Raw genomic sequence first — 13,238 nt, forward strand, 5'->3', positions numbered from 1 at the left:
CACACCCCCCCCCCCCTCCTTTTTTTGAACTTTGGGGGGCAACCTCACATTTTTTAATGCCGCGAACAAACTTTAGTCACAACACAACAAATATAATTTGTGCCAAGTTTGGTCATAATCCCATCAGCAGTTTCGGAGAAGAAGTTGCAAGTGTTTACGGACTCAGGACACACCATTGCATAAGCTCACCTGAACTTCGTTCCAGGTGAGCTAAAAATCTTCGATTTTGCAAATAATAAGTAATTTCAAACGTCCTTGACCTCGAAAAGTAAAGGGCAGGTTAGAAATGTTCTGTTCATGTATAGATAGACCAATCTGGTGGAACTTAATAAACAACTACCAAGTTTCAACTGCATCCATCCACAACTTTTTGAGATATCCTGCTCACAGTCAGACAGACAGACAGACGCGGGAGCATTTTCTGGAATACGTCGGTGTAGTAGCCGGCAAAGCCGGTGTTGTCAATGAACGCGTACGTATTATGTTGAAAAGCCAGATTTTGCTGGATCGCTTGGCTTGAGAATTTTGAAGCTTTGACACACCAAATCGCTCAATGGAGGCCGCCATCTTGCGGATGCGGAAGTATGCATAACAAATTGAAAAAAGTTCAATAGGAGTTTGTTTCACCCGTCTTTGTTTGATTTACAATCTTATGCACCTCTAATTTGTAATTAAAATACTTTAAGACCAACCTCGGCCCGCACGGGCCTGGTTATCTTCAACCAATTATTATTATTATTATTATTTTTTTTTTGGTATACAAGATCGAGGCTCGTGAAAGAGCTAACATTAAGCACACAGAAAGTCAAACCGACACATAAAAAAAAAAAAGGGGGAGCGGTACACAAGATGGGGAGAGAGGGGGAAGGACACAAACACAACATTTGAGAGCAGGGACATCGGGAGAAATGTGGGAGGGGGAGGGCTTGGGGGAGGTGGGAAAGGTATAAAACATATTGTTACAGACACGACTTTGATGTTAAGGTGGGCCGAGCGGAATGGCCGTCGTGTCCGCACAAATTACCCGATTGTACTCGACGTTGACGGAGCCGCGCTACGCTGGATCAATAAGGAAAAAGAAGACACACGGCTGAATTATAATGACGACACCAGGGATACGGTTCTCAAGACCTCCAGAGGAGATTATATTCGTTACGGAAGGTCAGATTACAGGGACGAGAGGTACAACATAGAAAGACAAGCACTTAGACACAATCTTATATTATTCCCAACAGACGACAGATAAACGGGACAAAGCTGACTCACACGGGGATTGATGGCTAGGAAAGGCAGGATCGATGGCTCAAGGTGCACTCTTGGCTCAAGGACAGGGTACTGTACGGTCCAGTAGATGCAGGAGGTTTCACAGCGCTCGAGGTGGCGTCTTGTCGTCTCAAGCTGAGGGCGCATCTCCCCTCACATCCGGCGCGGGGCTGCGTATATCCGGCGGGGAGTGACACGCCCTCGGCTCGTTAGCTCCGCCTCGTGGAATCGGCACGTTGCTTCTCATTGGGTGCGTGCGGGGGGTTACCGGCTCCGCCCGTGACGAGGAGCTGACAAGGAGCCCCTTTGTGGTAACCCCGTGGAGCGCATGGTCTGGAGCGCGTTGTCTGGAGCGCATTGTCGATGGCGGCTAACCGAGCCGGTGGGAGGACGCACACTCCCCCCCCGCGCAGCGCCGTGCCCCTCTGTTGTTGTAGACGGGGAAGAAGATGGGAGGAGGTATGGGAAAGGTCCTAAACTCACTACTGATGCCATATAATCACATTCTGGTGCAACGAAGAGTCAGAATTAATGGAAACGAGTCCTTAACTGACATAGATTAAGAATAACTAGCAAGATGTCCGAAAGTTGTCTACGTGTGGTGCGGTGGACCTGGGCACGACATTTAATGGGGGAATAAGGGGAAGGTCGGCTCTACTGAGTGTTATTTACATGCAATGGGACTAGGGAATGGGGGATTGGGGAAAGTTGGGGAGTATTGGAGAAATAGGGGAATATTTACAAGCGGATATGGAGGCCAAATTCCATATTCGCAACATTGCACCCTTCTCTACCCTCGGGGCGTCCCGACCCGATAAATTTTTACCTACTTTAGTGTGGCACGCAATGTAGTTCCCTCTACTATTAACTCTACCCTGAGTGCGACAGTTTTACAGATATTCACAAATGAGTAAATATGTCCCCCTGCGACGTTGCACCCTTCTCCTCACAGAAACACACCCACAGGATAACCGAATCCGGAAAGAATTCGCAAACTAAACATACAGCCGGTAGGGAGCATTATTTACACGACTACGCTGCTATTTACACTACGATCCAGGACCTGTTTTTGGAGGAACACATGCAGATGTTATGCATAGAGAGAGCGCGCTTGCCAGCATCGATACACCAACCCACGAGTGCTCTGTGGCCGACGGCCTTTAATAACGTGCAGAGCACCCTTCCCGAGCATCAAAAGCACCACCCCACCACCAATCGGTGCAGTCACCATTGTTCATTGGAATAAAAATAAATTCGACAACCCCTAACCCTGCAGGTGTCTCTTGCTCTTCTTGTGGTGCACTTGGTGTTAACTAAAAGTGGTTCACCTGTATGGCATAGGTGCCACGTTGACCCATAGGTCCATCCCCGGGTGGTGCTTGGCCGCAAACGAACTGCGGTCCATTGTGGGTGGCCACAAACATTGCGGTCCATATGGTGTATCGATCCCGGCAGCAAACAGCGAAAGTGCAGGCCCACAACTGCGCAGCCAGCACCTCTCTCTCCTCTCTCTCTACCCCAAAGCCAGATCCTCGGAGGTGGGAGACAAAAGAAGCAGACAAGTGAGTAAGGTGGTAAGGGCGCAAAAGTGCACGCAATGTAAGGTGATGCACACTGGGGGCACATGGGAACCAGGTGAGACAGGTACGTTCCTATCGTACGCCCCCCCCCCCCACCAGGTAACCTACATGGCCCCTCCCTTACCCCTTACTGTATCCACAAAACACAACACTACCCATAAACATCTACTTTACAAATCAACAAACATCCCTACTGTCTTCCCCGTTCCTCCCATAAACCAAATTCGTCTTCTCTCCCTCCTAACCAATCAAATTTGCCATTTTCAACTCTCATCAAAATTTGCCATCTCCAACTGCACATCAAAATTTGCCATTACCAATTCATCATCAGTCCCTCCTAGGGAGGGAGAGATGGAATCACCCCAATGTCTCATCCACGTCGTGATGCGTCTCACAAATCCACACAGCAATCTCATTTCCTGCAACAAACAAAGAAAACACAGGTGTGGAGTCATCATCATCACCACAGGTAAGTGGCTGCGTATGGTGCGACAGGTTCATCAATCCTAACTATTTCCTAAATGACTTTACAACTTTACACTACCCGGGGTCTTTCTCCGGCCAAACCATTGGCCCTCTTACACTATTGGTTCTAAAAACCAATTCCCATTGGCCAGACTGTGGTGCTTTTCAATTTGGGGTCTCACTCCCCCGATTCATCTCCCGGTGCCCTCGCACAATTTCTGGGCTGCGGCGTGTACCTCTCCCAGTGGGTCTACCCACCTGCACACCTCCACCACTGCAGTTGCCTCCGAGCTTACCTGCTCCTTGCCCTAACCTAACTACTTGGGGAAGGCCCTCTGGCACTCTCCCCACTCGGTGCCCTCTCTGGCACTGGGCTACCCGGGTCCGTCCTCCGGATCCTCGGGCCCCATCCACAACTCTACCGGCTCCCAGAGCCCACCTGCGGCCTCACCTGGCCGACATCCTCACAGTGGTGGAGTGCCCAACCAACTACACGCACTAACAGGCTACACGCCCAGCCATTTCCACAACACTAATGCACCCATTCACAACACCATTCTGCAACCGCACCACAAGTGCCAATATCCAACCACAATTTACCTGTACCCTCTACCTAACACTTACACTACCCGCCCCGGGTACTCGTGAAAGGGGGTCCACTCTTCCCCCATCCACACCTTCGCACCATGCACACCACTCCGTACCACTTACTCCAACTCTCTCCACACACCTGTACTTGCACACCTGTGCTCTCACACCTGGTGCCACCTGCACCCTTCTCTCCCCAAGCGCATTCGCGCTGATCCACAACACTCACTACTCATACACTGCTCCACACACCTGTCCAGTTGCACACCTGTGCAATCACACCTGTTCAATTCTCACACACACAGCATCATCTCAGCTAACTACTCCCTTCTGAAACTTGCGCTTCCCAGTCGTCCCTTTAAACTATTGCGCTCCCACGTCATTATCATCCATACTAATCTACCTGCGTCCCCACTACAGGTATCAGTCACTAACTAAACTTAACGTCACCTAAGGTCATCTTCTCTAGATCCCTACCGTTATATCCTAACCCTCCCGGGCTAGTTTTCACTGCCATACACCCCATAAGCTATTGCGCATTTGCCCCCACCTGTGAGGGATGGTGGATTTGCCATCCCACCACATCGGGGGTCTCTCACTACCAATTTTGCACATCAAATTTCAACAAATTAAAAATTTGCCAATCACTGCCCATCATCTGCCAATCACTACTGCCAATCCTTTGCCAATCATCAAATTTTGTTTTTCTCCAATTTTGGGTCCAAAACACTAACCTCATCACCCAGTCTACTCACTAATGCCTCTCGGTGCGCCAATTCCTGTCCAAAGCCCGGCTTCGTAAAGCCAAGCCATGAATGCTGGTTGTTCTGTGCCAGCGGTTGGATACGTCCGGCACTCGGTGCAGGGAAGGAGGTTTACCCGGCCCGAGATCCCACGCACCTTCTCGGCACGGAACCATCCAATGTCCCGATCTCGACCTGCCGGAATTCCTCAACAAAAAGTGGTCGCCATGACGACTCTTTCTATCGGGCCGCCCGCTCCGCCTAGTGGAGCACGGACGTTCAAAGCGAGGCCCAGCACGGATCGCGCACGGCGGTCCTTTCGAACCCGCCGTGGCTCGGATCCCCGCTGGTTCTCGCGGCACGCGAAACCCGGCACGCACCGAGGGCCCGCTTCGGCTAAAAGTCGACCTAACCTTTAACCCGGTCACCGTCGATGCTTCACCTGCTTGCTTACACCCCGCAGCCCGTTCCTTGCTCACACCTCCAGCCGTTTCCATGCTCCTTGTACCGTTCCTTACACACCCAGGCACACCCATTCCACTCACAGCCTTGGTCACACACCTGACCACCGAACACTTTGGCACACATCCGTTGGTAGCACACCACACCAACACACCTCTTCGCGCCCCCTCCTCTGTCACCTCCTCTGTGACAATCACAGGTGTGCCCTCATTCGCACACCCATCCACGTGCCTCACCACCAACTCCAGCGTGCATTCCCACTCACGCTCTACCATTCCAGGTGTGCATCCTTCCATCCCAGGTGTACATCCTCGCTCACCTGTCACAACCAACTCACGCTCCTTGTCACTCTCACTACTCTCACTACTCTCACCTCCACTCGTGACAACGCACTCACCCTTACTCTTGACAGCACACTCTTTCTCCATGCACCTGTCCGTCACACACCTTTCTCGCGCACACTCTCCCGTTACACCCTCTGTAACACTCACCACAGGTGGACACTCTTCCTTACTTCTGACAGCGCACTCTTTCCTCATGCACCTGTCGGTCACACACCTTTCTCGCGCACACTCTCCCGTTACACCCTCTGTAACACTCACCACAGGTGGACACTCTTCCTTACTTCTGACAGCGCACTCTTTCCTCATGCACCTGTCCGTCACACACCTTTCTCGCGCACACTCCTGCGCACACTCTCCCGTCACACCCTCTGTAACACTCACCACAGGTGTGCATTCTTCCTTGCCTTTGACAGCGCACTCTTTCCCCATGCACCTGTCCGTCACACACCTTCCTCGCGCACACTCTCCCGTCACACCCTCTGTAACACTCACCACAGCCCGCTTCCATGTGCTCCCTCGCACACGCGCTACGACCGACTCACTCTCGCCAGCACCCTCACTACTCCTTGGCACGCACTTTTTTCTCACACACCCCAGAGTCGGACTTCCTCGCACACCTCCTTTTTCGCACACCAGACCTGTCGCACACTTCACCAGTGGCCTCTCACGAACACCCGGGTCCATCTCGACCCCCAAGCTTCTTAAATCCCCTGGCGCATCATACGCACGACCATATTGGTCACCACTTACACCGGGTCCTCTTCCTCTTCGCTTCTCCTCCATCACCTGCGAATCCCTCATCCGGTTAATGAGCACATCATCACGATCCAAACACAGACTTTGGACCAATTCTTTTATCTCCTCTTTTATCTCTTTCTTATCCCCTCTCCGTCGCTTCTTAATTTCGCTCATCCCTTCTTCCACTTCTTCTAATTTGTGCTTCACCTCTTTTATTCCCCGGTACGTCTCCTCAAGCTCATCCTCTAAGGCTACCTTGACCGTTTCCAGGTGCGTCCTCACCTGCCGGTCCTTCGTCTCCATTACCTCTATCACCTCGTCCAACCTCGTTGTCAGTCCCTCACGTACCATCTGACATTCCCTCTTTGTCGCTATCAAGTCGTTTTTTATGTCGTTTTGTGTCGCTTTTAAACCTCCTAATACCGCAGTGTTCCTTTGAACCTGCTCCACTAACTCCGTTTGTCCCACTGTCAGTTGTTCTACTCCCAGCGTCAACTCCTCTATACCCCCTTGCAATTTTACAGTCCCCTTTCTCACCTCCTTCTCCATGCGCTCCTTACAGTGCCTCACCTCCTCGCGCACTCCTCCGACCTCCTCACTCACTCCTCTTCTGATCCCCTCTCCCATCACTTGCATCTCCTGCCCAGATGCCACCCTCATCTGCTCCATTTCCTCCCTGTGAGCATCTAATTTCGTTTCTACCCCCATTCTGACCCCCTCTATCTGCTGCTCCATTTGTTTAACTTCCCTTTCCGCTTGGTCCCTCATGTCCCTCAATTTGCCTTCCATACTGTTTTCTAACCCCTCTAACCCATTTTTCACTCCCTCTATCTGATTCTCCTGGGCAGCCATTCTATTTTCTACCCCCATTAACCCATTTTTCACTTCTTTTATCCCGTTGTCTAACCCCTCAAAATTATTGTCTAACTTCCCAAATTTCTTGTCTAACCCCTCACCAGTACCCCTCGCTTCGTCCCTCATTACTCCCAATTGCTCACTCTGAGCATCCATCCGGTTCCCCATTACCCCCATTTGGTTTCCCAACCGCTCACTATCAGCCCTCATTCCCACCATTTGTTCCATAAGGGCCCTCATTTGCAGGAGGAAAAGGTTCGAATCCACCAGGGGCGCTGCCGCGGGCGTGGACGCCGTGGCCACCTCGTGTGTGACAACGCTATTTTGCGACCCTGCCGCCCTCACTGCTTCGCTCTCCTCGCGTCCCTCAATTTGGTCCTGGACCGACCCTGCTTCACTCTCCCCTACCGGACCCCAGCCGTCTTGATCCGCCATAGCGCGACTTTCAAAATTCGAGTTTCGTAACACCAATCCAAATTTTGCTGTTATAATTTCGTCGAGCGCAGTAACCGCGGGACCGCGCTCCGGATCGATTTGGTCGAGCGCCGTACGCGCTCCGGCTCGATTTTCCCTCCCAAAATTTGGGCCTAACTAATTTAGTCCCGGGTCCGAATCTCACTCCTCGACACCAATTGTTACAGACACGACTTTGATGTTAAGGTGGGCCGAGCGGAATGGCCGTCGTGTCCGCACAAATTACCCGATTGTACTCGACGTTGACGGAGCCGCGCTACGCTGGATCAATAAGGAAAAAGAAGACACACGGCTGAATTATAATGACGACACCAGGGATACGGTTCTCAAGACCTCCGGAGGAGATTATATTCGTTACGGAAGGTCAGATTACAGGGACGAGAGGTACAACATAGAAAGACAAGCACTTAGACACAATCTTATATTATTCCCAACAGACGACAGATAAACGGGACAAAGCTGACTCACACGGGGATTGATGGCTAGGAAAGGCAGGATCGATGGCTCAAGGTGCACTCTTGGCTCAAGGACAGGGTACTGTACGGTCCAGTAGATGCAGGAGGTTTCACAGCGCTCGAGGTGGCGTCTTGTCGTCTCAAGCTGGGGGCGCATCTCCCCTCACATCCGGCGCGGGGCTGCGTATATCCGGCGGGGAGTGACACGCCCTCGGCTCGTTAGCTCCGCCTCGTGGAATCGGCACGTTGCTTCTCATTGGGTGCGTGCGGGGGGTTACCGGCTCCGCCCGTGACGAGGAGCTGACAAGGAGCCCCTTTGTGGTAACCCCGTGGAACGCATGGTCTGGAGCGCGTTGTCTGGAGCGCATTGTCGATGGCGGCTAACCGAGCCGGTGGGAGGACGCACACTCCCCCCCGCGCAGCGCCGTGCCCCTCTGTTGTTGTAGACGGGGAAGAAGATGGGAGGAGGTATGGGAAAGGTCCTAAACTCACTACTGATGCCATATAATCACATTCTGGTGCAACGAAGAGTCAGAATTAATGGAAACGAGTCCTTAACTGACATAGATTAAGAATAACTAGCAAGATGTCCGAAAGTTGTCTACGTGTGGTGCGGTGGACCTGGGCACGACATTTAATGGGGGAATAAGGGGAAGGTCGGCTCTACTGAGTGTTATTTACATGCAATGGGACTAGGGAATGGGGGATTGGGGAAAGTTGGGGAGTATTGGAGAAATAGGGGAATATTTACAAGCGGATATGGAGGCCAAATTCCATATTCGCAACAATATGAACACTGCAAGGACTTCCAGGAAAGAAGTTGGAATTTCCAAAAAAGTGTATCTGGGGTGAATTAGCGGGGGTAGAAAAGATCAAGGTTTTGGATGGGGGAAGATAAGAGATGGTGGTGAACAGCTGTTTTAAAGAACTGGAGAGGGGAGTGGGATTGAAGGGAGTGGGGGAGTTCGTACCAGAGGCGGGAGAAAAGGGGAATGAAAGAGTGAAGGTGAGCAGAGAGCCCAGATTTTGGCAGTTCAACCACAAGAGGGTTGCAGGCAGATCTTGTGTGACCTGAAGGAATATTGGGGGAACAGAGCACAGAGAGAGCTGGGGGAGCAAGGCTGGAGAGGAGTAGGTAGAAGACAGAAAGTAGGTAGAAGTATGTAGTAGAAGTAGGTAGAAGAAAGAAATTGTCACCAAACACCGGACCCAATGAGATTCGAGCATTTGAAAAATTATTTCAAAAACCAAATCACTCAATGGAGGCCGCCATCTTCCGGATGCGGAAGTATGCATAAAAAAATTGCGAAAAAGTTCAATAGGAGTTAGTTTCACCCGTCTTTGTTTGATTCACAATCTTATGCACCTCTAATTTGTAATTAAAATACTTTAAGACCAACCTCGTTATCTTCAACGAAAATCGTCACCAAACACCGGAACCAATGAGATTCGAGCATTTGAAAAAATATTTCAAAAAAGCTTATTACGCGTTTCGGAGGGTGAAAACGGCGTCAAATATTCTAAAATTGACGAAGAATTATTTTTTAGAAATCTCGCGGCCGTAGGGGATAGTTTTTCACGGCCGGAAATATCCGAAGTTGAGACGGAATTCACCGAATTAATCAAGAAGTAAATTTTATCAATTTTAATCTCATCCAGAATGCAAATGGTGTCATTTTAGGTCTGAATTTGCGAAATTTTGTGAGCTGACCAATCAGCGATCAGCTTACGTCAGCCAATCAGCGCCATCGACACGGTTTGATTAACGACAGTCACACATTGCCGTTGAAACGGCGCTATCGTCTGACCTGTCGGCACTGATCTTATAGTCCAGTCAATCTACGCCATTTTGGGGTCGAACCCACCACAAATTGCAATAGTAATGAAACATGCATTTTTCAATGTCAAATTTAGTGGAGAATGACATACTAAAAGTCAAGAAGAATCGGAGCATTGGAACATTTCCAATTTTTGCAATCTTTAAGAGAAGGTTTTAAGCGAAAATCTGCATAAATTTTTCAGACCAAAAACTGTTTCCGTGCTAAATCCTTATGAGATCCTGCAATTTTATGTCCCTGAGGCCTGCAATGTAATGGCTTTATGTGAACAAGTTCATATCGTACTATATATACAAAAAAAATCGTTAAATAATATTGAAAATAATATTGAAAAAAATATATATATATTGAAAAAAAAAAAAAGTGTTTTATTTAATAATTGAATGAACTGCGATTCAAGCACCAACCTAAGAGCTTATTCTTCTTCTGGATCACTTTCTGGTTCTGACAAGGTCACATTAGAACAGTGAAGTCCTTTGCATTCACTGCATGCGTAAGAGCATTCCAGGCTGTACTTGCGACAGCTGCATCGTAGGGTGCTGCAGTCTGTTTTGCAGCCACAGTGGATGGCATCTAGAAGGTAATCTGGAGCAGGCTTCATCTCGGTCATCACGGGAACCATTCTCTCGTCACGGATAGCCCATCCCCAACCATTGGCATCCATGGCAACTCCTTGCCACTGCTGAACCTGAACATACACCCGTAGGCAATGTTGCTTTGCAGATGCTGATGTAGGGGGCAGGGTACGAGGCTCAACTCTGACAGTGCTTGTTGAAACCTTCTGGTGGAAGCGTTGAAGCCTCAGCATGTCCAGTGTTTCCCCGGGCTGGGCATTATACAAGCAAACCAGGGCATTCTCTCCAGCTGTCATGACATCCTCTTTTGACGCTCCAGGAGTGTTGAAGTTTGCCAAAAGCTCGGAGAAATACGCACTGGAGTTCAGCTTCTTCAAGGCTGTTGATTTGCCAATCGAGTAAATTATTGACGTGGTATCACAACCCAGGAGTCCATGTGCAACAAGAAGCTTGTCACAAACATTGCGTCCAAGTGTCTTTTGCACTTGCTCGATATTCCAACATCTTGCTTGCCTCCTTGACGTCAGCTTAGGCTCAGGTCGGAAGAACAGGTTGTGAGATGTGGGCCCTGCACGACTGGAAAGGAGAACAAGAAGATCGGTGTCGTCGCCAACTATCACGGTGTCCTTGGTGTTTGCACATGCAATGGCTGTCTCCACTATGAGAACATCTGCATCTGCCCTGGCATGATGAACAGCGTTGTGCCGCCGTTGAAGGTCATCACTCAGTAGATTGATGAAACGTTGTTTATTTGTTTGGTTGGCAAGGAAGTCATCTTTCTTCATAGTACATACCATGTCCGTTGTGAAGTTGACAAGGGGACTGCTGTGAGATCGAACGCGCCTGCTGTGCGCTACATCTTTGGTGGAGGGTGCGCTCACATATCCATCGAACACTATGACAGCGTTACCATACCTGTCTCCAACATATCGCACGTAGTGACTGGCGATTCCTCCATATGTCTCGCCAGAATTCCAAGGAATTCTGTGTAGCAATGCCCCACCATCCAGAACATATTGCACATTCTGTGGCAGCACTGTGTTGCGAACGTCAAGGGGGAGTTGTTTCCAAATGGCTTCGGCTAGCGCTGGCTTGTCGGCCTCAAGCAGGATATCAGTGGTCTTAAACAGTGCTGGTGGGAAACTGCTTAGTTCGTACTTGAAGACATCTTTGAGGTCATCACAGCGTGATCCTGCCGTACTCAGACGTTGGAACAACAGTTGTGGATCTATCAGAACGGATTGTCTGCCAGTTTTCAATGATGAACGTGTGTCAAGAGTCACAACCTGATCTTTCTTCTTGAACGTGTGATCAAGAACCTTTTTGTCAAGCATTCCATCTAAGATCTTCCTGCCGACTGACGCTGCTTGGTCAGCATTGACCGAATCTCCAGCTGTGATGCCAGTGTCAATGCTTTGCAGAGTTGGATCGTTTCCAAAGGGATCCTTTGATGACAGGTAGCGAATAAGTTTGTGCGTGTCATCTGTGTCCCGTCCTTGTCGAGCTGCGCTTTGTTCTTTGTGCTGGTCACTGGTCCCATACTGCACTGATGTGTACTCTTGCAAAGCCATGTTGACCTCTGCACATATGGGGGTGGACAGCAGCCACGTGATCCTTTGCGGCTCGCTCATTCCACGACCCCTTGTTAGTCCCCCTGTGGTTTTCACACTTCTCATGAGCACTTGCTCGATCACAAGATCTGTGGACAAGCCGGCCCAGTACCGATCTGAACGCCGCACTACGTGAAATCCATTCTGGAACTGATGGTGGACCTCCGGATGCTGAATAGACAGTTGTGCCAGTCGCTGCAGGTAGATGTACACAGATTTTGTGTACAGATTGTGGCCTGCAGCTGCTAGGTAGGGCAACATGTCGTGCAAAGCGTGCACGTGCAGACGCCAGTCACCAGTGCGTTCCGACCTCAGGAATGTCCTCAGAATGTCTATCATGTCCATGTATTGCAGCCATAGCTGTGCTGTACGCAGATCCTTCTTCGATTGTCGAGCAACATTCATGATGTCACGAACAGAGTCCAGAACCGGGGCTGAAAGGATATCTTCAGTGCAACCCTCACCCTTCAACAATGAATCATACAGGTTTCGTAGCTCACACAGGTCAACTGGGCCAGCTCCCACACTTTGCGACCCTGACTCGGTATCACGCGGATCCATGGCTGCCTGTCCTGCCTCGGTATCATGCGGATCCATGGCTGCCTGTGCCTCATCTATGCTTTGCATTATCGCGTCTTCACTTGGTTCGTCATCTCCTGTAGTTGCTATGGAGATCATTGTTCGTGTAATTAAATTTTATTCACCTAATTAGGCTTTGTTCACCTAATTAGACTAGAGTAAAATCTAATTTGATATAAGAATATGATAGACCATTATATTAGCTTTCAAAATTCATTGATATGTATATTTTCGAAAAAATTCAATTTTATTGGGATAAAGCTACCTTAAATGTCAATTATCTCAATATATATACCTTTACATGTCAAATGTATTGTAAAACCAGGGCATAAGGCCTGTCTTACACTCTTAAACACTTACATTTCTGACATCTTTTGAGAATGTGAACGAAATAACAAATTAAGTGCATTATTTTGTGCCATTTTTATTAGCTTATTTTCGTGCATAACTGTCAAAAAGTGGTTGCTCGAAATGAATGTGTTCCAATGCCTCGTTATTCCTTGACTTTTACTATGTTATTACATGGGTCAAAAGAAGCAAAAATGCCAAGTTTCATTACTATTGCAATTTGTGGTGGGTATATTCGTAAAATGACCGGCCTATTACTGCAAGCTAACTTCTTCTGGTTGGGGAAGCCGCAGTGCCCAGAGAGAACCAGTCCTGACAGCG

The 13,238-nt window shown here is 49.3% G+C and overlaps 1 protein-coding gene across 1 annotated transcript; it reads right to left on the reverse strand.

The window, feature by feature from the left end:
• Positions 1 to 4,490: 4,490 nt before the first annotated feature.
• On the reverse strand, positions 4,491 to 6,964 carry LOC144894287 (uncharacterized). Its single transcript, XM_078786738.1, has 2 exons — positions 5,756 to 6,964; positions 4,491 to 5,533 (listed from the first exon to the last, which is right to left on the reverse strand). The coding sequence occupies exons 1-2, from the start codon at positions 6,949 to 6,951 to the stop codon at positions 4,651 to 4,653; spliced, it is 2,079 nt and encodes a 692-aa protein (XP_078642864.1). The 5' UTR covers positions 6,952 to 6,964; the 3' UTR covers positions 4,491 to 4,650.
• Between the last annotated feature and the right edge of the window lie 6,274 nt (positions 6,965 to 13,238).

Source organism: Myxine glutinosa, chromosome 11 (genome assembly GCF_964187855.1).
Source record: "Myxine glutinosa chromosome 11, kmMyxGlut1.1, whole genome shotgun sequence".
In the NCBI taxonomy this organism is placed as follows: Eukaryota; Metazoa; Chordata; class Myxini; order Myxiniformes; family Myxinidae; genus Myxine; species Myxine glutinosa.

Bases quoted from the DNA above. Each gene is read 5' to 3' on its own strand.
- LOC144894287 (XM_078786738.1), bottom strand. From the start codon at position 6,951: ATGAGGGACCAAGCGGAAAGGGAAGTTAAACAAATGGAGCAGCAGATA. The intron at 5,534-5,755 runs GTGCATGAGGAA...TGTGACGGACAG, and splicing joins GAAAGGTGTGTGACGGACAG to GTGCATGGAGAAAGAGTGTG.